At 38.3% G+C, this 24,485-nt stretch overlaps 1 protein-coding gene across 1 annotated transcript; it reads right to left on the bottom strand.

The window, feature by feature from the left end:
• Positions 1 to 10,270: 10,270 nt before the first annotated feature.
• Positions 10,271 to 19,598, bottom strand: LOC131302364 (ATP-dependent RNA helicase DEAH11, chloroplastic-like). The gene is made up of 3 exons (XM_058328931.1): positions 18,606 to 19,598; positions 12,960 to 16,125; positions 10,271 to 11,868 (listed from the first exon to the last, which is right to left on the bottom strand). Exons 1-3 carry the CDS (start codon positions 19,443 to 19,445, stop codon positions 10,634 to 10,636), a joined length of 5,241 nt encoding a protein of 1,746 aa, XP_058184914.1. The 5' UTR covers positions 19,446 to 19,598; the 3' UTR covers positions 10,271 to 10,633.
• Between the last annotated feature and the right edge of the window lie 4,887 nt (positions 19,599 to 24,485).

Here is a 24,485-nt window from a genome sequence, read left to right as displayed (position 1 = left end):
ATCGTCACTTGATATATATATATATATATATATATATATATATATATATATATATATATATATATATATATATATATATATATATATATATATATAGGACTCTTTTTCTATGATACAAGCATAGAAAATTCTATTATGCATCAAGATTCAAATGTCAGGAACCTCACGAATCATGGCTTGTAGGGATAATGCTTTCGAGAATACCCTCACCCAGGCCTCCGAGCTGAATTCCACCACAATTGAGAGTCGAGGATGGAGAACCTAAAATCTAAGCTGGTCCTTAGGGACAATGATTCTAAGGATGGAGGTCATCATGTGGCCTTAACAAAGCCAATGTTGAGGCATACTAGGTCTATGCGAATTCGGGCTTTTCGGGAGAGCATTGCTAAGAAAGGAGGGCGCCACATGACTAGTCCAAGCAAACGCCGGGCTCATAGGCCAAAATCAAGGCTCATGGATCTTGATGAGGCCCATTGTGTTCAGCCCTTCCAAAAATGTGCACAGCATAAGCACAAATGAGAGCATACAATGGAGGATAGTTGCAGCAATCCTCATGTGTACCACGCACCACAACGTTGGATGCTTCACTAGAATCCTTTTTCGGCTCATGCTTCTCTAATTGTTTTTTTGCAGGTGTTTGAGGAACTGATCTCTAACGCTTGAGGAACTGATCTCTAACGATCCTCATGTTTAGTTACTTTTGCATTCCATTTGGGAAGGTTCGATGTTTCTCTCTTTGTAGTTTGTTTTGGTCTCTGCTCTGACCGTCCCCCTATTTGGCCTGTTTCTTGTACTTTTTCTAATTATTAATGAATTTCTTGCTCTTTCAAAATATATATGCACGATGAGGGGTTAAGTAGTCATTTAAACTTAATATATTATATTAACTTGAAAAAACAAAGTGAGGTCTCAATATCAAATTTCATGCCGTAAAAGAGAATATACTAATACTCTCAACCTATTAAAAGTGTTTCTAGATGAGATCAAATCACAAGTACTAAAATGACTATGTCCTCTGTTTTTGTATAATTTCAAACACACTATTACACAAAAGACTCGGACTGATAAGAGCCGAGCTATCAAATTGCACAAAATCACAAGTACAAAAGTAAATAGGTACATGTCAACTGGTACTTTTTGATATAAGTTCTCTGTAAGTTTTAAAGTTTAAATTTTGAAAATTTGATTGGAAATTTGGTGCTTTTTTGTTATAAGTTCTCCGTAAGTTTTAAGGTTTAAATTTTGAATTTTTGATTTTTTGAAAATTTGATTGGGAATTTGGGAACTTGTGGAATTTATATGACAAAAAAAAAAAAAATTTACTGCAGGATTCAGTACTCAAATTCGCCTTTTTTTTAATTTTTTTATTTCTAGTAATTCACGCTCCAAAGTCCAAACAAATTGCACATGAAACCATATATATCCAGTCAACCTTTCAAGCTCTACTAGAAGTCCTGTAGTTTGCAATCATACCCAAAGTACCCTTCTAGTCTGGTGCTCTCTCCTTGCAAATGGATATCTTCGAAGTTCGAACTGATTCCTAAAATCTCAGCCAGGTACTTCCTTTTCCATTTAAATTCTACGGCTGGTCCAAATCGCAGTCGGGGCAACAAACCGAAAAAAACCGCTCGTCAATTACCTGTATATTGTGGGTTCCATCAAAATTTTCAAAACCGTTCGTCAATTACCTATATATTGTGAGTTCCATCGTTGAGAATTCCTCTAAATAAAAGCTAAGATCTCACACTTACTACAACAGAAAAACACTCGTAATTTCTCTACCTACATTATGTCGTAGAGAAAATTGTGAATTTCTAATTTTTCTGAATAAATGAGCACCATTCATCGTTTCTGAGAATGTAAAAATTGAAATCCTGACACTGTTCAACACAAAAGTATTGAGAACTTCTCTAAACATACTTTGGAGTAATTGTGTAATGTGTGTGGCATTAAATAGAACATGTACTTGGTCTTTTACGCGAAAGCATGGGGTACCCCGAACTTAGCGAAAAATTTAATTCGGTTATCTTTCCTTTTACCTATTCTTTTAGGACTATTTCTTCATAAACCCAAGAAAAAGATCCTGACCTAACATAAAGTCAAAGAACAAATTCTTAGCACCTAGTCCCTGGACCCGTGTAGTGACCCTGAATTCTTAGCATCATTTGGTGTACATCAAATGTACACTAAATTGTATGGGACCACCTCGAGATCCCACACAGATTATCGGAACTGTTCAATTTGTTTAAAGCATATTTTTAAGAATCTTTTTAAAAAATTAACTCATTCGAATATCGGTAAGAACTTGCTCGATTTTGATCCCTAAATTTGAAAGAGACAAAAATTGAATACATTGGTCAAGCTCTTACTAACATTCGAATAAACTTAGTTTTTGCAGTGACCATAAAAATAAAAAATTAAAAAAATTAGATTGGTTTGACAATTAGTATGAGACCTCAAAATAAATCTCACCTAATTTGATGATATCACTTTGGTCCTCATAGTTTCAATTACATTAGTTTGGATCTTGCACTATGCACTTTCATTTCCCTTTTACTTTAGTATGGACTTTGGATCTTGCACTAATGACTTCCGTAATGTGCAAAAGACAGAGACATTAAGACTCTATTTGGCTCGTGTTTTAAGGAAGGTTTTTGGGATAAGGAATGAAGAGATACATAGAGAAATAAGAGCATCTCCAACAGCTCTAAACTTGAGAGAAAAGTTTTTAGAGACCGTGCAGAGAGAGGAGTTATTTTAGATGCTCAAACCGAACACAGTTTTCATCCAAGTCGTGAGAATGAACGTAATCTTGCTAAAACTGCAGGAACAGATGTTGTAATTCAACCATGATGGAAGGATAATGCTTTCGACACACAAATGCTTTCCCAGTAATCCGATGACTATGGTCCTCATATACATCGTGTGCAGGGTTGTCCCTGAAATAAGGCATGCAAAACTTGCGCCTTGGGTCGATATTGATGGGAAAAGATTTACTTTCAGAGTTGAAAGTCTTGAAGAACTATCAACACAAAGAACAAGCAATACTAAAATTGAGGTACTGATCAATTATTTGAAATTGATGGATGGTTGTTTTCCAAATGCATGGATTGCATATAAAATGCTATTGACTATTTCCGTTATAGTTGCTTATGAGAAAAGGAGCTTTTTAAAATTGAAATTGATCAAAACTTATCTTTGCTAGACCATCTCACAAGAACAGTTGGGCTATGCTATTCATTGAGAAAAAGACTGCGGGAAAAATCGATTATGCTAATGCAATTACTAGTTTTACCCGTAAAGTTACGAGAATGGTGATATTTTAAGTAATAATTTTACTTTCTTGTAATGATCACTATTTTTGAGAAATTTAATCTACCCTTTTTTAACACCAATTTTTTTTTTTTATTAATTCTTGAAATTGTTAAAAAAATTAAAAGAACATATGATGATGGCATCAAATCCTAAATAAAGCTAAGAACTTTCTTCTGTCCATCAGGGACCCAAACCCAAGTTAGCAAGAAACCAACCCAAAAAAACATCCATTGGGGCAAAACCCCAAAACACCCTTTAGACGAAGCCCAGAATCCTAATGGTCTCAAACCCAGATTTACAACAACAGTTCAAGGGCAGGCCAAGCCCAACCCGAAAACGGACGAAGCCCAGCCAAGCCAACACCTCAGCAAAACCGTAACCATAAGCAGATTGAAACCCTAATCCACCTTAGTATATGTTTTTTTCTTTTTGTTTTTAGATTGATTTACTGTTTATTTTACTTTCTTGTAATGATCACTATTTTCAGAAATTTAATCTATCTTAGTATAGTTTATGTTTTTAGATTGATTTACTGTTTATTTTCGTAAAAGTACGCAACGCAAGGGGCTTCGATATTGAAGTTTTTCTCGAGCCCCAAAATGCAAGGAGGGTGGGGCTCCAACCTTGAAGATCGCCTCACGCCCCAAAATGTAAGGGACGGCCCTAATCGTGAGACTCAAGTGCATCGCATTATTCTAAGAACCCTGCTACAGGTACAGCAATGGCTGTACAGCAGCCGAGTACAGATGGATTTTGTGCTCGTCTCGATTCCCGCAAAAATAATCGGAGCCGCTCATTTTGTTTAAAACATTTCATTTATGGTCTTTGTAAAAAATCATCTCAATCCGATATCGGAAATGGTGTTTATGCATTATCCAACTTTACTTCAGAATTTAGCCTAATTTGAAGCAAAGTTGGATGATTCATAAATATATTTTTCCATATCGGATTGAGATGATTTTTCATAGGAACTCTAATCAAAATGTTTTAAACAAAATGAGCGGTTCCGACCATCTTTTCGGGACCCGAAACGGGCACAAACGAAATCTGTACCTGGCTGTTGCACAGCTTTTGTTCTACTACTGTCTTTAGACTCTTTACTGTTATTCTAATGCATCTACATTTGCATCTGCGTCGGAACTCCGTAGCAGTGAAGATGACAAATTAAAGAAGACAATAAGTTCTGTCCGGATCAATCGGACAGGGGGCTGTCCATGTGGGCCCTCTTCACGTGTTTTTTTGGAAAATCAGAACCATGCATTTTGTAGGGTTCGTAAAATAATATATCAGCGCTGAAAATCAGTTTGACCGGAAATTAATAGGCATGTCAAAAGTTGAGTTTTTACACGAAAAAATGGATGATCATGAACCTTTAAAAATAGTTGACAGATCACGATCGTCCATTTTTCCGTGTATAAACTCGACTTTTAACATACCTATTGATGTCCAGATAAGCTGATTTTTTGCGTAGCTACATTATTTTGCGGGCCTTACAAAGCGAAGGAGGAATGCTAAGTACAAAGAAAATCTACCCAGAAATTATCCCGAATGGAAAAATCAATGGTACAAATACAATTCAAAATGAATCTGTACCATTGATTTGCTCTTTCGGAGTCATTTCTGGATAATTTTTTTTTGCACTTAGCATTTGTCAAGAAAAAAAATCCAAAATAGTCTTACCCGGTACAAGGAAATCCCAACTTCCCACGAGCTGTGACGTTGACGAGACCCTCTTCTCGCACCCTCCCGACACCCCCCCTCCCCCCGGCCCCACTGCTTTTTCACCCTTGTCCCTTCTTTTTCGGTTTTTTTTTTTTTTTTTCACTTTGATTATTTTTTTTTTTTTTACTTTTAAAAGTTAATAATTACTGTTTTATTTTTTTTACTTTTACTAATTTTTTTATACTTTTAAAAGACTTCAATTACTGTTTTAATTTTTTTTGTTTACTTATAAAAAACTTTAATTACTGTTTTTGTTTTTTTTTTAACTTTTACCGGCTTTTGTTTTGTTTTACTTACATGTCAAAAGTTGAGTTTTTACACGAAAAAATGGATGATCATGAACCTTTAAAAATAGTTGACAGATCACGATCGTCCATTTTTCCGTGTATAAACTCGACTTTTAACATACCTATTGATGTCCAGATAAGCTGATTTTTTGCGTAGCTACATTATTTTGCGGGCCTTACAAAGCGAAGGAGGAATGCTAAGTACAAAGAAAATCTACCCAGAAATTATCCCGAATGGAAAAATCAATGGTACAAATACAATTCAAAATGAATCTGTACCATTGATTTGCTCTTTCGGAGTCATTTCTGGATAATTTTTTTTTGCACTTAGCATTTGTCAAGAAAAAAAATCCAAAATAGTCTTACCCGGTACAAGGAAATCCCAACTTCCCACGAGCTGTGACGTTGACGAGACCCTCTTCTCGCACCCTCCCGACACCCCCCCTCCCCCCGGCCCCACTGCTTTTTCACCCTTGTCCCTTCTTTTTCGGTTTTTTTTTTTTTTTTTCACTTTGATTATTTTTTTTTTTTTTACTTTTAAAAGTTAATAATTACTGTTTTATTTTTTTTACTTTTACTAATTTTTTTATACTTTTAAAAGACTTCAATTACTGTTTTAATTTTTTTTGTTTACTTATAAAAAACTTTAATTACTGTTTTTGTTTTTTTTTTAACTTTTACCGGCTTTTGTTTTGTTTTACTTTTAGTAGTTTTTTGTTTTACTTTTAAAAGATTTCTTACTATAATTTTAATTAATAAATGAATAATTAAAATATAACTTATACTAACATAACTTGTACTAATGTTAATTAATCAAACCAAACATAACTTGTACTAATTTCATCGAAGAGTGAAAATATATGAAAATTCAATTTCTAATCAATGTTTCCACCAAATTCTGCTCCTGTCCCTCTTGGTCTTGTATCCATTATTTCTTGTCACAAACTAATTCGTGTTGCATAACAAGCAGCTCATCTTTTAGCTTCGTCTGATGAATTGTTCCACCATCATATTGGGAAGGGTGGTACAGGGTAATGAGGCTGCAAGAAAAGTTGCACAAAGTGATTGTTCCCAACACGGGCAATAGCTATTTCAATGCACTCTTGAGCTGGAACTGGAGGAGATCTCAATGGGAAGTGAGTAAAACAACTTGAAGGAACCCCATCAAATGTATGCAGAACAAGGTTGTACGCCGAAGCGATGACAACTCCCATACTCATAGCGTCCATCCAATACTCATTTGGTGCCGAATCTTCAAAGTAATTTAAAGACCGTATTAGGTGGTCTGCCCAACCTATTTCTGGATATAGTGCATCGTATAAATCCTTATTTTGTTCAATCTCATTAATGAGATCTCTTCGAACTTGAGCCCAACGATCTTCACCATACCCTATATGAGCGGCTATCGCTCTAAATCCACAAAAAAATAAGTGTTCCGATTTTTAATTCGTTTGAACCGGTGCGAAGATCTAATTTTTTTTATCATTTCATCCTAAATTGTCATAATGAATTTTTGGCTCTAAGGCCTTTCAATAAGCACCCTAAGAGAGACCTGAGACTAAATAATAAATCTTAGGGTACTTGTTGAAAGGCCTTCAAGTCAAAAATTCATTATGATCATTGAAGACAAAATGATAAAAAAACAAGATCTTTGCATTGATTCAATCAGATTGAAAATTGAAACACTTAAATAATACTAACTAAATAAAAATGAAAAAAGATATAAAAGTTATTAAGTAAATAAATAAGAAATAAGAAAATGCCGTGGATTGAATTATTGCCAGGTATAATATTAAATAATTTAAAAATACATATAAAGAGTAAAAAAATAAGTGTTTCGATTTTTAATTTGTTTGAACCAGTGCGAATATCTTATTTTTCTTATCATTTCATCTTAAATGGTCGTAATGAATTTTTGGCTTTAAGGCCTTTCAATGAGCACCCTAAGAGAGACCTGAAACTAAATAATAAGTCTTACGGTACTTGTTGAAAGGCCTTCGAGCCAAAAATTCATTATGATCATTGAAGACAAAATGATAAAAAAAAAAAAAATCTTTGCATCGATTCAACCGGATTAAAAATTGGAACACTTAAATAATATTAAATAAATAAAAATATCAAAAGATATAAAAAGATATAAAAATTATTAAGTAAATAAATAAAAAATAAAAAAATGCCGTGGGTTGAGAGTGTTGAATTATTGCCGAGGGTAGTTTGGTCTGGGAGGTGGGGTCGGGCGGGGGGGTGTGTCGGGGGGGGGGGGGGGGGGGGGGGGGTGGGGGGGGTTGTGTGGGGCGCAAAGAGATTTACAACGTTGACGGCTCCAACTTGTATAAACTGTGCACGCAAGAAAAGAATTTCCTCCCTTTACCCAAAAACCACCATTCAACCACCCATACCGCAACTGACAAGCACAATCCAACCCATGTCCCCCGTTTCTTGCGCCATCACTCCACCTCCTTCAATATTCCCCCAACTACCCACCCCCAAACAAAACCAAAACTCCTTTTCCTTCCTCCCCTCAACCCCTAGTTTGTTTCTTCCAAAATTCAAATACCCAATTCTCTGAATACTTCTATCAAACTCCTAGAGGGGTTTTTCTCCCAAAATTCTGATACCCAATTCTACGAGGACTTTTATCAAACACCTAGGAGGGGGTAAACTCCATTTTTCCTTCCACTCCTTAACCTGGGTTTTCTCCCAAAATTCAGATACCCAATTCTCTAAGAAATTCTATCAAACACCTGGAGGGGTAAAATCCATCGTTTTTCTTCCAAAACTGGGATACCCAATTCTCTGAGTACTTCTATCAAACACCTGGTCGGGTAACCTCGGTCACGCACGCCAACAATGGCCAAATGGGCATCCAAAAACCCTAACCCAAACACGAAATCCGGACTCGACCTAATGCAAAACTGTGACCTCCCTCCACCGTCCAAGATCTTCACCGGACCCGATAAATCAGTCTTAACGTCGATGAATCGGATTTTCAACAACGTAGCAGTGGCCGATGCAGAAGAAGAAAGCGACGAGATTAATGGAATTGGGAACGAGAAATTGGAGCTATTGAAGGCATTGAGATTGTCGCAGAAGCGAGCGAGGGAGTCGGAGAAGAAGGCGGCGGGTTTGGCGAAGGAGAGGGATTTTCTTCGGAATGCTTTGATGGAGGATTCGTTGAAGTTGTTCGCGTACAGGCAATGGGTGAAATTGCTTGAGTTTGAATTGGTGGGGGTGGAAAGGGAAAAAAAGAAAGACGAGGGGGTTTTTTGTGAGGAAGGAGATTGTGACGGTGGTGGTGGGGGAATGGGGGGGTGGATTGTGGGTTGGGTTGTTTGTTTGGGAGTTGTTGGTGTGGGATTTGCATATGGCTGTAGATATAATCTTTTTTATTTGCTTTAGTTTCTATGTCAAGACCAGGCCCTGAGGTGGGTCCGATCTCCTCTGTTTCGAAAATTCATGTGCTTCTGTGCCGAAAAATATTCTAACAGTTAGATTGTGTGATTTTTTTATGTTACAAAATTCAACGGTCAAAAAATCTTTCAATACAAAGATATAAGGGTTTACGGCATAGAGAATCCTGCCTCCCTATAGTGCCACATCGAATGTTCATCCGTAGACACAAAAGGAAGGCCATCCGTAGACACAAAAGGAAGGCCAACGTATGGTAATTTTATGTATTTTCATTGCTATGACTTGTAAAATTGTGAAGAAAGTGGTAGTCAACGTCTATGTGCTTAGGGAGGAACCTTTCTCGGCGGAGGAAAGGAGTAGCGATGGATTTTAGGAGAGAACTGCTCTGGCTCTCTTATGCATCTCCTGGACAAAGGAAATGCGGTGGATCGGTCCTAAAACTGCTCTGGCTCTCTTATGCATCTCCTGGACAAAGGAAATGCGGTGGATCGACAAGATCAATGGCTTGGCTTCTGGCAACGTAACAACATTCCTTTGGAAACAAAATAGTGAAGCTAGCATAAGATGTACGTCCAGAACAAATTTTTTTGATAATTCAATTTTCCAAGCGTGCACCTCGACTGATTCTCGACTAATTCTGGAGGCCCAATTCCACTGCCCACTAGCAGCCTAGCAGGAAGCCTAAGTAAAGTCGGAATGAAGCTATATACGGGCTGGCTATTTTAATCTCATTATGACTTCAAGGGCTAGGTCTCGATTGCGCTCGAGACGAAACCCGTTGGTGCTAGTTAGCCCATAATCTGCTTTCAACAACTGAACTTTGCTTATGCTCCCCCTTACTGGCAAGTCTGGTATTGCAGGCAAATTCTATCACTAGTAGGTTCTGATTAGCCCACTTGCCCAAATTCTTGGCCTTCCTGTGTTTGGTAATTTATGTATTCATTAGAACGACTTGTAAAAATCTGAAGAAACGAAAAAATCTCAATCCAAGATGTTCAAAAAATTTGCAAATAGAAGAAACATGATTTTGCATTAATTTTATTTCTGAAAAGCGATTCACATTATATTTAAAAATTGTTTTTCTTTCTCTCCCCTTCCTCCACCGTCATCGGGTCACCACCAACCATCCCAAGCCACTATCCTCTTGTCTATCACATCGGGCAACCATCCACCAACGACCTCCCTGTCTCTGGCCATATCTGGTGGCTCTCCGATAACTTCCCTTCAACCCCATAGCCACCTACGGCCATTCCTAAATCTGGTGGCTCTCTAATAACTTCCCTTCATCCCTGTAGCCACCTACGGCCATCACAAGATAACAAGTGCCTATAACCAAAAATGAGAGCAGAGACAACCCGGGCCATTCCCTCTCTTCTATCAACATCTTAGGCTATCCTCCACTTCAGCCACCCTCTCAAACAATTTCCTGATCACTCACTAGTGTACATCTAATATAGTTTGTTGATTTTACAGCAACAACTTAGCTACAATTAAGTGAATATAAAACAGATGATTAACCAGGGTCACCAAACAGATGGCAAATAAACCGTAGCTTAAAGCTAAAATAACACACCAACTAAGATGGCATATAAACGCATTTCTACACGCAAGTCAGTTGCTGAGAGGTTCAATAACAAATGGATTTCACAGCATATGAACCCTAAATTACTGGTAAAATTATCCACTGGCACTCCCACATCGAAGTAAGCCTGCTAAAACAGATTATCCAACTGCACCCTACCCATATGTACAGAAACTACCTCTACCAAGCTTTTACAGGTTGCATGTGCATAGTCTATCACACGCTTAGGATTCTTGGAAACATATATATACCATCTATGTAGGTTAAAGTTGGAATATTAACACATATTTCTCGACACAAGTCTGGTTCCGGAGGTTTAGATTATGGCCTGGTGTATAGACCTCAAATGCACGTAGCAATCGTCACTTGTACCGAAGAATTCCAAACAAACCCAGCAAATATGCTTCCCGCACCTACACTCAATGTGGTTGCACCCTTCAATCTTTTCAATCGTGTACCCACACACAGGGCACTGCTTCACATGCTCTTCTTTCCCCTTGCACCACTCCTTGAGCGACGAATCCGGATCCTCCTTGAACTCCCTGTACTTCTCGCATGACACAAACGGGTGGTACTCCATGTGACACCGCGTACACGTCTCCACATAACACGCCCCGCATACAAACGGCTTTCCTTCTGCACCAGGCCCCGCAACCTGATAAACAGATGGACAGTCAGGCGAGGGGCAAAACCGAAGATTCCCCTCACTCAACGCCACATATGCCCCCAGAGAAGCCCGGAAGAGTTCCTCCAACTTCTCGCTCGATAATAGATAACGCAAGTCGGTGAGCAAGACATGAGCCCCACAACCCTCACGGGCGCACCGGATAGGGAAGCTGTCCTGGCTTTTGATGGCAGACTCGCACTGCTCCACCAGGCATTGGCAGCAGAACAAGTGACCACAGCTTTCGAGGCGGTAACCCTCCTCCACTTCACACAAGCAAATTGGACACCCATCGCCACTACCATTCTGAACCCCCTGAGCAGAAGGAAAAGGGACAGCACTACACATCTGGGCAATTTCATTAACTGCATCTTCCACCTTTTGCTTTACTTCTTTGCCACCACTAATCGCAATAACATGACGGTGGGAGTTGAGACTGAATTCCGCGTCGGGAAACTTTTCTTTGAGACCATGAAGGTCTGGACCAAACTTCTTAACCACCTCCTTCATTAGGTCAGGAGGCATGGCCCCACCGCGGAGATGGATTTCGAGTTGCTTGCTTTCATGTAAGTTTACAAGAGACTTAACTAATCTATGCTCCGCCAAATCAACATTTTTCAAAGAACCAAAGATCCTCACGGTAAGGGCGTGTCGGCCAAAGAGAATGTATGTTCCAGTTTCGCGCTGAATTGATTTCATAAGAATTATGCCGTCTCTTGAGAATAATTGATGAAGGATTGGAGGAGTGAGGCTTGGTTGCTCTATGGTTTTTCCTCCCATGAGCTGCTCCAGAGGTCTTCTTAACTCTGCCACTGTTTTTGTAGCATTGGCGAAAATTTTTACACGATAGGACCCATTCTCGTTCTTGTGGAGATAGCATTCGGCACCTGCAAAAAGAATTTACACTTCCTTTTACATAAATGAAAGAGCTAGACGTAAAAAAAAAAAAAAACGTACGACATAAATTACTAGAAGAAGAAAAACAGAAAGCATACACATAGCATAGTCTTGACATTCAATTTCAATTATGCACCACTATACAAAATCTCCCTCAACCATATGTAGATCCACCAGTGCCGTCTAGTGAAATAAGAAAATGAAATAGGAAACTAAATAGAAGGTAAACAAGAAGGAAAGTAACAAACAATTAAATTGTTATACTAAACTCCCAAATAAACTTCTTTTCCCTTTTCTGAATTTATCTCCACTCAACACCTTCTCGACCCGATATCATAATATCAAACAACATAAAGATATGCTACTAGAAAAGCAACAGTAAGCAAAAGATGAGGAACGGAGTCCTTTTATGACTAAAGGGAAAAAAGCACAGATATTCCAACCCATCCTGTGTACTTCAAACCATTTAACATTTGAAGATGAACGTGAAGACAACAAATTAGAGGGTCAGTCGACCTCCAAATATCCACCGGTTTCAGGAACACACATATTATGGAGATTGGGGAGTGCACTTCGATCTTTGATGAAGAATTCTATTATATCACAACATTTGGCATATACGTCGAAGTTACGAATAGCAAGGTAAGGAACCTAAGCTCACCAGATTTCAGAGAAAACACAACCATAAACACGTTACATGAGAAAGCAAACATATCCAGGTGAGACATTTAGTCGGCAATCAAAAGATCAAAAATTAAATGCACGGAAGCAAGTGGAAACCAACTCAAACCCCAAAAGTGGGAGATTGACAAATTGGTTTCCCATACTGTGCAGGCAGCTTGTGAAAGCGGCTCGATTCCATCTTCCACCATAAGCTAGAAACAGCACTACTTGCATCTTCAGAAAGAATACATAGCCCAAAGCCAAATTAAACTTGAGAGTGACTTTCACACCCTGCTTTTTTATATCCAGTCTCCTTTATTATATCCACTTTTTCAAAATAAAAGTAAATTGAAAGCGGAGTGCAAAAATTACTACCCCAACTTAAAGTCATATACAAACAAAAGAAAATCAAAGATACCCTTTCGTCGCTTGAAACTGGCAAGGAGAAAATCCAGTTGATCCTTGATAACCAAATAGGCAGGTGCAGGGCATGATACAGAGCTGTGAAACAACTGCTGGCACTTGATCTTCTGCCATGGAAAACATCCAGGCAATACTTTCCCTTCAATTTGCTCCAAAGCTTTTGCTGCCTCCAAATGTAGACTTCCGTCAAACATGATCTCGGCTGTCATGAAAGGAACCTTAGGTTCTGGTTGGAATACCTGGACTCGTACACCATTACCATGGGGGTTCCTTTTAGGCATGAAGGGAGAGAGCTCTCTCAGAAGAGCTTCTTCACAAGCACTACATGGGGGATTTTCCACAGCTTCTCCTCTTAACAAGGAAAAGCCCAAGATTCTCCTATCCGTCGCAGACCTTAGTACATCCGAAATTTCAGCTTCAGAGAGTCCTCTATCGAGTCCAGTAATCATAACACTGTCTGGGAACTTTGCGCCAGGTTCACAGCTGACAAACTTTTCTCCAACTAACAAGTTAGAAAGATCATCAACCACGCGAGCAACATCATATCTGTTACATCTTACAAATCCAAGCCCCTTGCTTAACTTACGTGGCCAAGAAACCTTTGCTCTAACAGCTGCAGACGAAAACATTTTATGATCCCCCCCAAAGTTGCTCCGTGAAGGAATTATCCTTACCAAGGATCCGTTAAATTCAATTGGACTGAACTCAGAAGCTTTTGTAGCAGCTTCCGGTGTAATAAACGTTACCCTCCCCCATTTTTCCTTCTCATCACCATCCTTTCCAATACCGGAGAATTTCTGGACAGCACAAATACTACTCAAGGCATTTCTTTCCAAAAACGACAAAAGCTCCTTATCATCTACAGTATTCACATCTGAATGAAACACATCAACAGTCAAACATCTCTTTTCAAGCTCCAGATGCCTTATCTCCGCACCAGCTCCAAACAAAGCTACAGGAGGTGATAGACCAGGTCCGCCGTGATACAAGTATTTCTCCATGCACTCATTCTGTAACCATTTTCTTTCATAATCCAAAACCTCATTTAAAAGGCTACTAACCGTGTCCATGTCACGTGAAGAGGCAAATAATTGGATCTCATTCCGGTCAAAACTAGCTTCGATACCAATCCGTTCATCCATACAAACTGTTCTTACATGCGAAACATAATTGTTGACCTTCCGGCAGAAGTTTTTTAGTAATTTACACCCAAAACCGGTCAAAACCCTCACTTGCAGCTTCTGACTCTCCATCTTGGAGACGTCAAAGAGAGGAGGGTAAAGGGTAGGCAAATACTCATAATCAACAGCAGTTACGGTGACCAAGTATTGATTGGATATAGAGAGAATATCCCCAAAAACCACCCAACTGGGCCTTTGACCAAAGATTAGCAATGAACATGAAGGATGTAACCGAACATGCTTTCCAGTCAATGCGACCTCATATCCAAGTTGATCATAACCGGCATACATAGCCACATTCTCTGAAAGTGAAGAGAGTATAGCATTTTTCAAATACTTATCCTGCTCAGAAGACACCTGTGGATTCCAACGCCAGTAACTTGGAATAATAAGATTAAGCTCATGCTGAAGACAAGTTTCCAATTCACAGACAGTGTCTTGGCATCTCCGCATGGATTTGGCATTGATGCTATTCTCCCAGCACCACGTATTCTTCTTTTCTTGAGGCACACCCTCCCATTCCTTATAAACAGAGAGCAAAGTGAAAAGGTCACCATTGGGATGGCAAAATTGCACCTTAATGTGATCAGATTTAACCTTATCTTCCTCATTACCCACTCTGCAAAATATGCTACTGGCATTTGCCATAACCGCAGCCAGAACAAGACCCTCTTTACCCAAGCGGTGCTCGAAGCATTCAACAATTAATTTTCCCAACCGAGGTTCAATGCCCAATCTAACCAATTTCAGCCCGTCCGTTGTTAATTTCAAAACATCATTCTTCAATAAAACAGCTCCTAACTGGATAAGATTTCTAATAGCCATGTCAATAGCTATTGCATTAGGAGCATCAATAAAATCAAAACTCTGTACATCAGTTGTGCCCAAAGCAAGAATCCTTAAAACTGCCACACCAAGATGAACCCTACGAATCTCAGGTTCCAGATGAGGTGGCATCAATTGAAAATCACTTTCGGAATAAAGTCTATAACACCTTCCCGGTTCAGTTCTCCCAGCACGACCAGCTCGTTGATTTGCAGAGCTCTGACTAATCCAGCAAACCTTGAGGACATTCATACCAGAGCCAGGTTCAAACCTACTCTCTTTCACCATACCAGAGTCCACCACATACTTCACCCCTTCTATTGTCAATGACGTTTCAGCGACATTTGTGGCAAATATAACTTTTCTTTTACCAGGATAGTCCAGAAAGATACGATGTTGATCTTCATAAGAAAGCTTTCCATGAAAAGGTAACGCAACTGCAGAGGGAAATTTGAACTTTTCACAATTCCATTCTACTTCCATCTGAGATTTGAACTTTTCACAAGCCCATTCTACTTCCATCTGAGAAGTTAAGAAAGCAAGAATCGTCCCATCTTTTTCTGTTCTATGGATCTCAGCAACCATCCTCACAACATCAGAAGCATATGAAGCAATACTAGCAGAATCTGAAGCATGCTCAGATGCACAAGGGACATATGTGATATCAACTGGAAAGTTTCTCCCCTCCACATGAAAAGTTCCACAACCAAAAAAGTACTCTGCAAGCTGGTTTGCATCAGCTGTTGCAGACATTATGATAAGCCTCAAATCATGCCTATGACGAAGTAAGTTTTTTAACAAGGTTAAAAGGAGATCAGTGTTTAAGCTTCTTTCGTGTGCCTCATCAACAATGATGCACGATATTCCAGATAAATTCTTATCTTTCATGAAGTGCTGCAATAAGCAGTGGTCCGTCATATATATTACCTTGGAATTGAACTGCTGAGCAGGTATATAGGATGGAAAGGATACGATCGAATTATCTTGGTAGCACCCACAGCTTTCCTCTTGAACTCTTTGAGCCAATGAGATAGCAGCAATTTTGCGGGGCTGAGTGCATATAATGGAACCGTTACCGGCTACTACTGAGTCAGCAAGAAACTGAACCAACTGTGTACTCTTCCCTGAACCAGTCTCTCCGATCAATACCATTACCTGTTCAAATTGCAGTTACAAAAAGAAATGGCAAATATATATATTACCCGTGCAGATAAACAACTCGTATACTCACCAACCTGCCAAATATATAGATAGATAGATAACACTAACAGATTTCAGCAGAAGAACAACCCATAAGACTCAAAACACCAAATTTAAATAGAAGAAGAAAGAAAACTCACAGGCCTACAGGGAGGGAACAAGGCAGGAAGCAGCCGTTAACCATACAAAACAGTGAAAGCATGAACCAATGCAAAATACAGGACATGCAAGGATTAAGGGGGACATGCATATGCACTCCACGAAAAACAAAAAGCATTGAGGCTAAGTTCCGCTAAGATTTTTGGGCTTTTTTCTTGTTTTGTCCTCATTCAAATTTTTTTTTGCGTTTGTTAGTTTTGTGCCCAACTCTTGCGCATTATTGATTCGTCTCATCAAGACAAATCGAAAAATTTTACTTTTCCTATTTGTCTTAACGAGACGAATTGTTGCAGGAGCATACGTCACGCTTATCAAGGCCAAGTGGGCCGGCTAGGTCACTTTATTTGAGTCTTGATTAGATTAATTTTCAGTTTATCTTTTAGAGATTTGAGTTGTTCTATGTCTTATGTTAGTCTTATAGACATAAGTTAAGTTCCTAGTCTATTTAAAGTCATGTGACTGGCATGTGACTTTTTAATTATTTTGGAAGGCTAGGATTGAAGGGTTTGTTTTGTAATCAAGGGCTAGGATGCTAGGGCTACTATAACCCTAGTATAAATACACTTTTGTAAGCTTTTGCAGCCAGTTTTTTTACCTCTCAATTACAGAATCTCAGATTGTAGAGACAATTCTTGGGTTGAAACCCTCGAGTCTTCTCTATTTTACGTTCTATCTTTAGTTTTACATCAGTTTCTTGCTGTTTTCTGGTATCTGCTGCATCACGAATTAATAATCAAAACTAAAAAATGCAAAAAAAAAAAAAAATTTGAACAAGGACAGAACAAGAAAAGGCCCAAAAAACCCTTAGCGGAAGTTAGCCTAAATCCCAACATTGTCAATCTATCTCCAATTTTCAAATTCCCTGACCTATAGATTCATAAAATAAAGCTTTGATCTTTTAACTTTCCAAAGTGGACATGCATGAGGGACATCCTAAATTGGAAAGATTGACAAACAATAAGGGCAGGGCTTATCCAAAATTTTAAAGCTTATCCAAAAAAAAAAAAAACAATAAGGGAAGGAAGGAGTAAGATCCTATTTTCTCGCCTACGAGAATATGCAATCTACGAAAATAAGCGAAGGAAAGCCAAGCAATTTAAGCAAGTTGCATGAGATGTTGAACACAGAAAGTAAGCATCCGGAAGATGACCAATGAGATGAGGGGAACCATAAATTATACATCTGAAAACTGAAAAGTAATACTGCAGCATATGGGCTTATGTAGCCTACCAAAGTCGAATCCAGAAAGGACACCTGATGTGGAAAGCATCTCCAAGAAGAACTTTCCAGGCCATATGGTGCCATTTGGCACCACAGTTAGAAATGACTACTAGAGAAAGGGTTATAAACAGACCATTAGTTGCACTAAATCTTAAGGGACAAAAACAAATACTAATTTAAACTTGAAGGAGGGGGAAGAAAAAAGAGATAAACATAGCTGAAATTTGTTTGACCAAACTCCTCAAGCTTCTACCATGAAGTATTTTAAGTGCCATCCAAGTGTGAAAACCAAAGAACATCAAGAATTTCAAACTGAGAAGTGAGAACATTGTTGTGATCATCAGAGCTGCTGATTCGCGCAAGCCAGGGTGACGCCACCAAGTATTTGGTAGTGTCCACCGACCTGATCATAGTATTGAAAATTACTACATTTTCAAGTATTTTGGTAGGGTACATTTTGCTTTGTAAATATAATTTTCTAACTTACACAAGTCCACCTATTAGTTTTGTAAGTGTCAAGTCCAATTTACAAAGTTCATAATAAGCCTAGTCCACTCCCTAGGGTAGGGTACCCTAGGGTTTAGGCACTTTCACAAGGATTTAGAGTGCAATGTCCTATCATAGGGTTTTAGTAGTTTAGGCACTTTCATAGAGTTTAGGGTTTTAGACACTTTCATAGGGTACCCTAGGGTTTAGCTTAGTGGACTTGTGGGCTTATGAAATCTCTATAGTGGACCTATCACCAAAATTGTGGGCTTATGAAATCTCCGTAGTGGACCTATCAACAAAACTCTAGGCTTATAAAATTCACATAATACACCCAATACCAATTTTTTAAACTTCTTAATTTACCATGTGGGGTGTACAAATCGTCCCCATTAGATTAGGCGAACAACGTCCTTTGCCAAATTAACATTTAATTCAAATTGGAAACCATAGACCTTTAACATGCAAGCCAACAAAACACTCAATCATTCAGTTCGTACCGATAGACACAAACATCAACAACAAAAAAACTCAAAAAGTCAAGTTTAACCACAAAGAGAGAAACTCACCTGTTGGTTGTAGATTTCTCTCAGTATCTCCCCGCGAAAGGCATAAATCGGCAGCCTGTCCTCCAGCCGCCGGCACTCCCTCTTGATCAAGCAATGAAGCCGGTCCCAATCGAAGGGCAAACTCAACCTAAGCACCTTAAAATCATCAACCGACAACCTCCCATCAAGAAAACCTAGAACACACTCCATCGCGGCCTTAAACTCGTTGATCCTCTTCTCTATCAGCCCCTTCTCCGATTCCTTCTCCGATTTCTTCCTCATAAGCTCCTCGTAGACAACGATCCTGTTATGCTTTCCTAGAGAACGCTTAACATGCGAGATCTCGTTCAATTTACACCCTAGCTTTCTCTCCCAGTTCTGAACGAGATCCCCGTGGAGTAATCCCTCGACGTGCTCGGTGAAGAGAATCATGAGCCGGTCAGTGAGCCGGTTCATGTCGCACCGACTAGGCAAGAGGCGCGGGGTGAAGGAGTGGGCCCCGCGGAGTTTGGTTTCCCAGAGATCGACGGTGGCTTCGAGCGCGTCGGTCCAGTAGCGGAAGTGGAGGGAGAGGGCTAGGGGGCCGGAGGAGGGGGCGTTGAGGCTGTGAACCTTGGGGGCGTGGTGGGAAACGACGTCGTCGAGGTCCGATTTGGGGAAGTTTCGGGTGCGGCAGCGAAGCTCGACGGTGAAGAGGGGCGGCCCGGGCCTTTGGGATGATAGCGTTGGGCCGGGAGGGCGGTCGCGGGGTTGGTGGTTGGGGGGTTTCCACTCGTCGTCGTGGTAGGGACGGTGGTTCGACGGGGCGGCGTCGCGGCGGGGGTTGGTGGAGCGGCTCTTGATCGGACGGTGGTCGTTCATCGTAGGGAGTGGATGTAGAAATTGTGAAACCCTAGGGAGAGATTAGTACGGAGAGAGTGTGGAAGGAGGGGAGGAGAGAGAGTGGAGTGGAGTGAGAGAGAGAGAGAGAGAGAGAGAGGAGGGGGAGGGAATGGGAAATTTGGCAGACTTGGTGGGGAAGCAAAGCGACAGTCGATCTAGTAAGTATTCGGGGAGCATCACCACATGGTGTTTCGGAACATTCCAGAACCACTATCGATGCTCCCGGGGTATTCCAGAACCGCTAAATGCAAGGCCCATATGTTAGTCGTGGACTCCACAAAATATGTGTGGTTCTAAATTAATTCGGAGATCACGTGATCGTGCTCCCGAACTATTGAACAGTCTCACCAGTCGATTACCATATTGATTATTGTTTTTTGTTCTGTGTCGTTCTAGAATCCGGAATGCAAACATTATCCAATGCTTTTATAATTAAAAAATAAAAAAGTCAGAACGTGGAGTCTTTTTTGTTCATGTAAAAAAATGATTTTGGGATATGCGTTTGAGTGAACTCTGACAACGTTATTTTAATATTTTTTACGGCATAAATTTTATTTTATTTTAATTTTGGAATCAAATAATTTGCATTTTTCACCTAAATCTAGTGCAATATTCGTTTAATGCCTTTTAAAATATATGTAATACATGTCTTTTCTCAAAGATAATAATAACAATTATCAATTTGTGAGAATAATTTAAATGCTAGAGCATATACACAAAAATAACCAAATGGACATTTGTAGCTATTTTACCTAGTTATAATATCCCCAAAACAGGGTACATCAGCTTAGGTAAAAAAAAGGTATTCTACCTCAACGAAAAAACCTCTCTACTTTTCCCGGGACGCGGGGGCTCTGCTGCCCATGGTGGGCAGCAGCCCTAACTCACACTCACACACGGCACCGTTTTATGAAAGGAAAAGAAAACAAATTTTTCCGTTTGCAATCCTATGGAGCAGAAACGTGATTATGAGAATCATAGAGTTAAAATTTAATTATGTCTCTTTAGAATAATATGATCAGAATAATAAGATCTTCACGTCAATTCAAACGGATTGAAAATTGGAACACTTAAATTTTTAATCATATTTTTTAATATATAAACGGTCTAAAAAATTAAGTATGCCACTTTTTAATTCGTTTTCGTTTGAATAAGTACGAAAATCTTATTATTCTAATCATATTATTCTAAAGAGATATAATTAACTTTTGTCTATAGGACTCTTATAATCACGTTTCTAATCTACAGGATCCTAAATAAAGAGCAGATACTTAATTATGAGAGTCCTAGAGACAAAAATTAATTATGATGCTTTAAAATAATATGATTAGAAGATGCTTTAGAATAATATGATTAGAATAATAAGATATTCTTACTTGTTCAAACGAATTAAAAAGTGGCACACTTAATTTTTTTAGACCATTTATATATTAAAAAATATGATTAAAAAATTAAGTGCCCAATTTTCAATCCGTTTGAATTGACGTGAAGATCTTATTATTCTGATCATATTATTCTAAAGAGACATAATTAAATTTTAACTCTAGAGCTCTCATAATCACGTTTCTGCTCCATAAAATTACAAGCAGAGGAGTTTGTTTTTTTTTCCTTTCATAAAACGGTGCCGTATGTAAAACGGTGCCATGTGTGAGCGTGGTTTGGGGCTGCTGCTCAGGGTGGGCAGCAGAGCCCCGCGCCCCTTTTCCCGAGCTACTATTTACAAAGTATCCAATAAAGTATTGCTTTTTTCTCTCTCCTCCCTCATCTGGGTTTGATTTCTCTCTCTCACCATATATATTTTATGAATAGTTGATGGATAGAGAGAAGGTGATAGAGAGTCTTGGTGCATGTTGAAGGAGAAAAGGAATCGGGAAAACACAGAAAGTACCTTTTTAGGTGGGTAGTTTTGCCATGCTTGATGTACATGCTCTATAGATCATATACGGAGTATCTTTTCCCGTATTCAGAGGGGAATGTCCTTTTTTTTTCATTAATCTTCCAAATCTGTACCATATATGATCACAGACATTATCTAAATTTTACTCCCTCAGTACCTTTTTTAAAGTTGAGAATTTTATTTTCGGCTGTCCTTTAATAAGTATTTATTTTGTAAAGTCAGTGAATAAAAATTAGTACATTTTTCATTTTATCCCTAAAGTAGTAGATTTCATTTTGAAAAGTTAGTGAGTAAAATTGTAACGACGATATCTCCATAGAGGATAAGTAGGAAAAGGAAAAATTAAGGTAAAAGTTCGATGTGAAAGGTGTAATGACGATATTTTCTTAATAAGTTGAAGTTACAAAACATAACACTAAAAAATGGACGGAGAGAGTAGATATTTTCACATGAACGCTGCTACAGGTACGGCAAATGCTATACAACAATCGCGCACGGACCACTTTTGTGCCCGTCTCGAGTTTCGCAAAGATTATCAGAGTCGCTCATTTTGTTCAAAATACTTCATTTATGGTCTTTGTAAAAAATTACCTCAATAACCGTGTTACTGGTACAGCAAGTTTTGTACAAACAGCGTGTACAACACACTTTTGGGCCCGTCTCAGGTCCAACAAAGATAATCGAAATCTCTCATGTTGTTTAAAATATTTTGTTTAGGGTTCTCGCAAAAAATTAGCTTCATCCGATATCATTAAGGGTGTTTATGAAATGTCTATATTTGCTAGCCTAAATTCTGAAACAAAATTGAACGTTTCGTAAACGCCCTTAACGATATCGAATAGATCTGATTTTTTACGGGGACCCTAAACAAAATATTTTGAACAAAATGAGCGGTTTCGATTATCTTCGTTGGACCCGAGACGGACCCAAAAGTGCGTTGTACTCACTGTTTGTACATCACTTGTTGTACCAGTATCATATCTGCTTAAATAACTAATAGAGATATTCAATGTTTTTTTTTTTTTTCTTCTTTATATTAGTAATGGGAAAAGGGGCTCTCGTGCTTGAGCCTGGGTATATGAGCAGGATAGCAATTTTATATTCGCCAAAGTACACAATTTAAAAAAAATATATGTTCACAATTCTTTAACTTGACAAGAGTTTTTAGAGTGTGCGTTGGAGGAAAAATTCCTTTTAAAATCGAGTTCATCAAAATCCCCCTATTTCTAATATCGGTCTAGATTTTCATATTTTCGTCACTCTCAAGAGTTGTAAATATTAGTTTGTGTGGATATCGCTAAATACATGAACAACTTATATTTTGCTTTATGAGATAGATCGGGTGTGTATATAATTTTATAAAAAATTAGTTTATAAAGTTTGTCCATGGTCCTATCGAAATTCAATCAAGTTTTACTTTTTCCCATGGATCTTATTTCCAAAATTTAGAAAATAAATTATTCAGATCAGCAATATTGTAAGCTTAGAATGAGGGCAAAAGCTCGACATTTGGAAGGATAGAATAGGGTCATCCATACATGCTTAACCCACTTAAATGCGTGTCTGGCGATTTTAAAGAGCAAAATCTAACGGACAATTATGAAATATAAAAAAAAGGTACTCGTAGTCATTTTGATACTCCATTTCTTTATACACACAGTCGTTTTTTTTTTTTATCAGCTAAACACACTCCTTTTTTGTCATTTTATATGTCAATTTACAACATTAACCTTTCATTTGTATATGCTTTCATACTTTGAAGGAAAATATTATAAATTCACATTGCAATCGAACAAAAAGCGAAGCACATTACCTAAGAAAATATGTCAAGTGCTTGTGGGATTAATGCTCCAGGAGATTTTTCCACCACTAATTAAGGTGAGTCTGGACCATTTTTATGTGATTTCTGGATTCAGGTCAAATTGTTATACCGAGTATCATTATATCATGTTTTTCGTCTCAACAAGAAATCGAAATAGTATAAAAATATAAACCTTGAAGAAAAAAAAATCACATAATATGACCCCAAAAAAAAAAACATTTTCTTTTTCAACTTGGGTTTATGTTTTTATACTTTTTTCGATTTCTCTCGTCGAAACAAAGAATGCGATGTGAAAATTTGACCCGAATTTTATAAAGATCAGAGAGAAAAAACGTGTGGAAAAAGACACAAAGAAATTCATCCGAACTCACCGTTAGTTTGATTTCCACCTGTGGACCACACTAACTTTGAATACTCCGTCGTGGGATAGGGTTTGGACCATTTGGAATTTACTAATCTTAATCAAGATTTGCAAAGAACAATTTTTATTTTTATAAATAAATATAAACTAAAAAAATCAAGTAGTGCAATTGCTTTTACGATAACCCAAAGAGATTGGTCTAGTGGTCAAGAACCGAGACTTTAGGAGTTTGATCCCTCTTAAACCCTCACATTAGAATCCTCTTAGGTGTTTTCAACTCTTTTGGAACCAATTCATGCAGTTTCGTCCCAACGAGGGAATCGAAAAGTATAAAAATATAAATCAAAGTTGAAAAAAAATTATATTATATGACGCAAGGGTACTAACTTTTTCAAACTTTTTTCGTCTTTAATAAACTTTCTTCAATATCTGTCACTGTTTTTACACTTTTGCTGTTTCTCTCATTGAGACGGGTGACTAATCTAAAAAACTTGACCCGAATCTACTATAAATAAAGAAATTAATTAGGACCCCTTCAAGTGAGCGAAGAGATTGGTCTCTCAAAATTAAGCGATGTTTGCTTAGATTGACCAGGATAGGTGTAAAAAAAAAAAAAAATTGCTTTTACACAAGCAAAGAACATTTTGCGAACTTTTGAGTCGGTTTCCACCGAGATACTTGACATGACACGCTGAGACCTTTTACCGAGTTAAGGCAAATGCACTAACGTCTCAAAGATCTTGTTCGTTTTGGAATATTGAGTAACAAGTGAAGAGAGATAAATAAAGAAATGAAAGTAATAATTAAAAGAAAATTTATTGGAGACCGCACGCAAAGTGAGAATCCCAAAATCCCAAAACATGGTGCAAATGTTGGACCAAAATAGCTATTCAAAAAGAGATAAACTTGTTTACGGTTGAGGTGTAAACATCCGCCATG

The sequence above is a fragment of the Rhododendron vialii genome, chromosome 10a (genome assembly GCF_030253575.1).
Source record: "Rhododendron vialii isolate Sample 1 chromosome 10a, ASM3025357v1".
NCBI classification, from domain to species: domain Eukaryota; kingdom Viridiplantae; phylum Streptophyta; class Magnoliopsida; order Ericales; family Ericaceae; genus Rhododendron; species Rhododendron vialii.
This window is presented reverse-complemented; position numbering and strand designations above follow the sequence as displayed.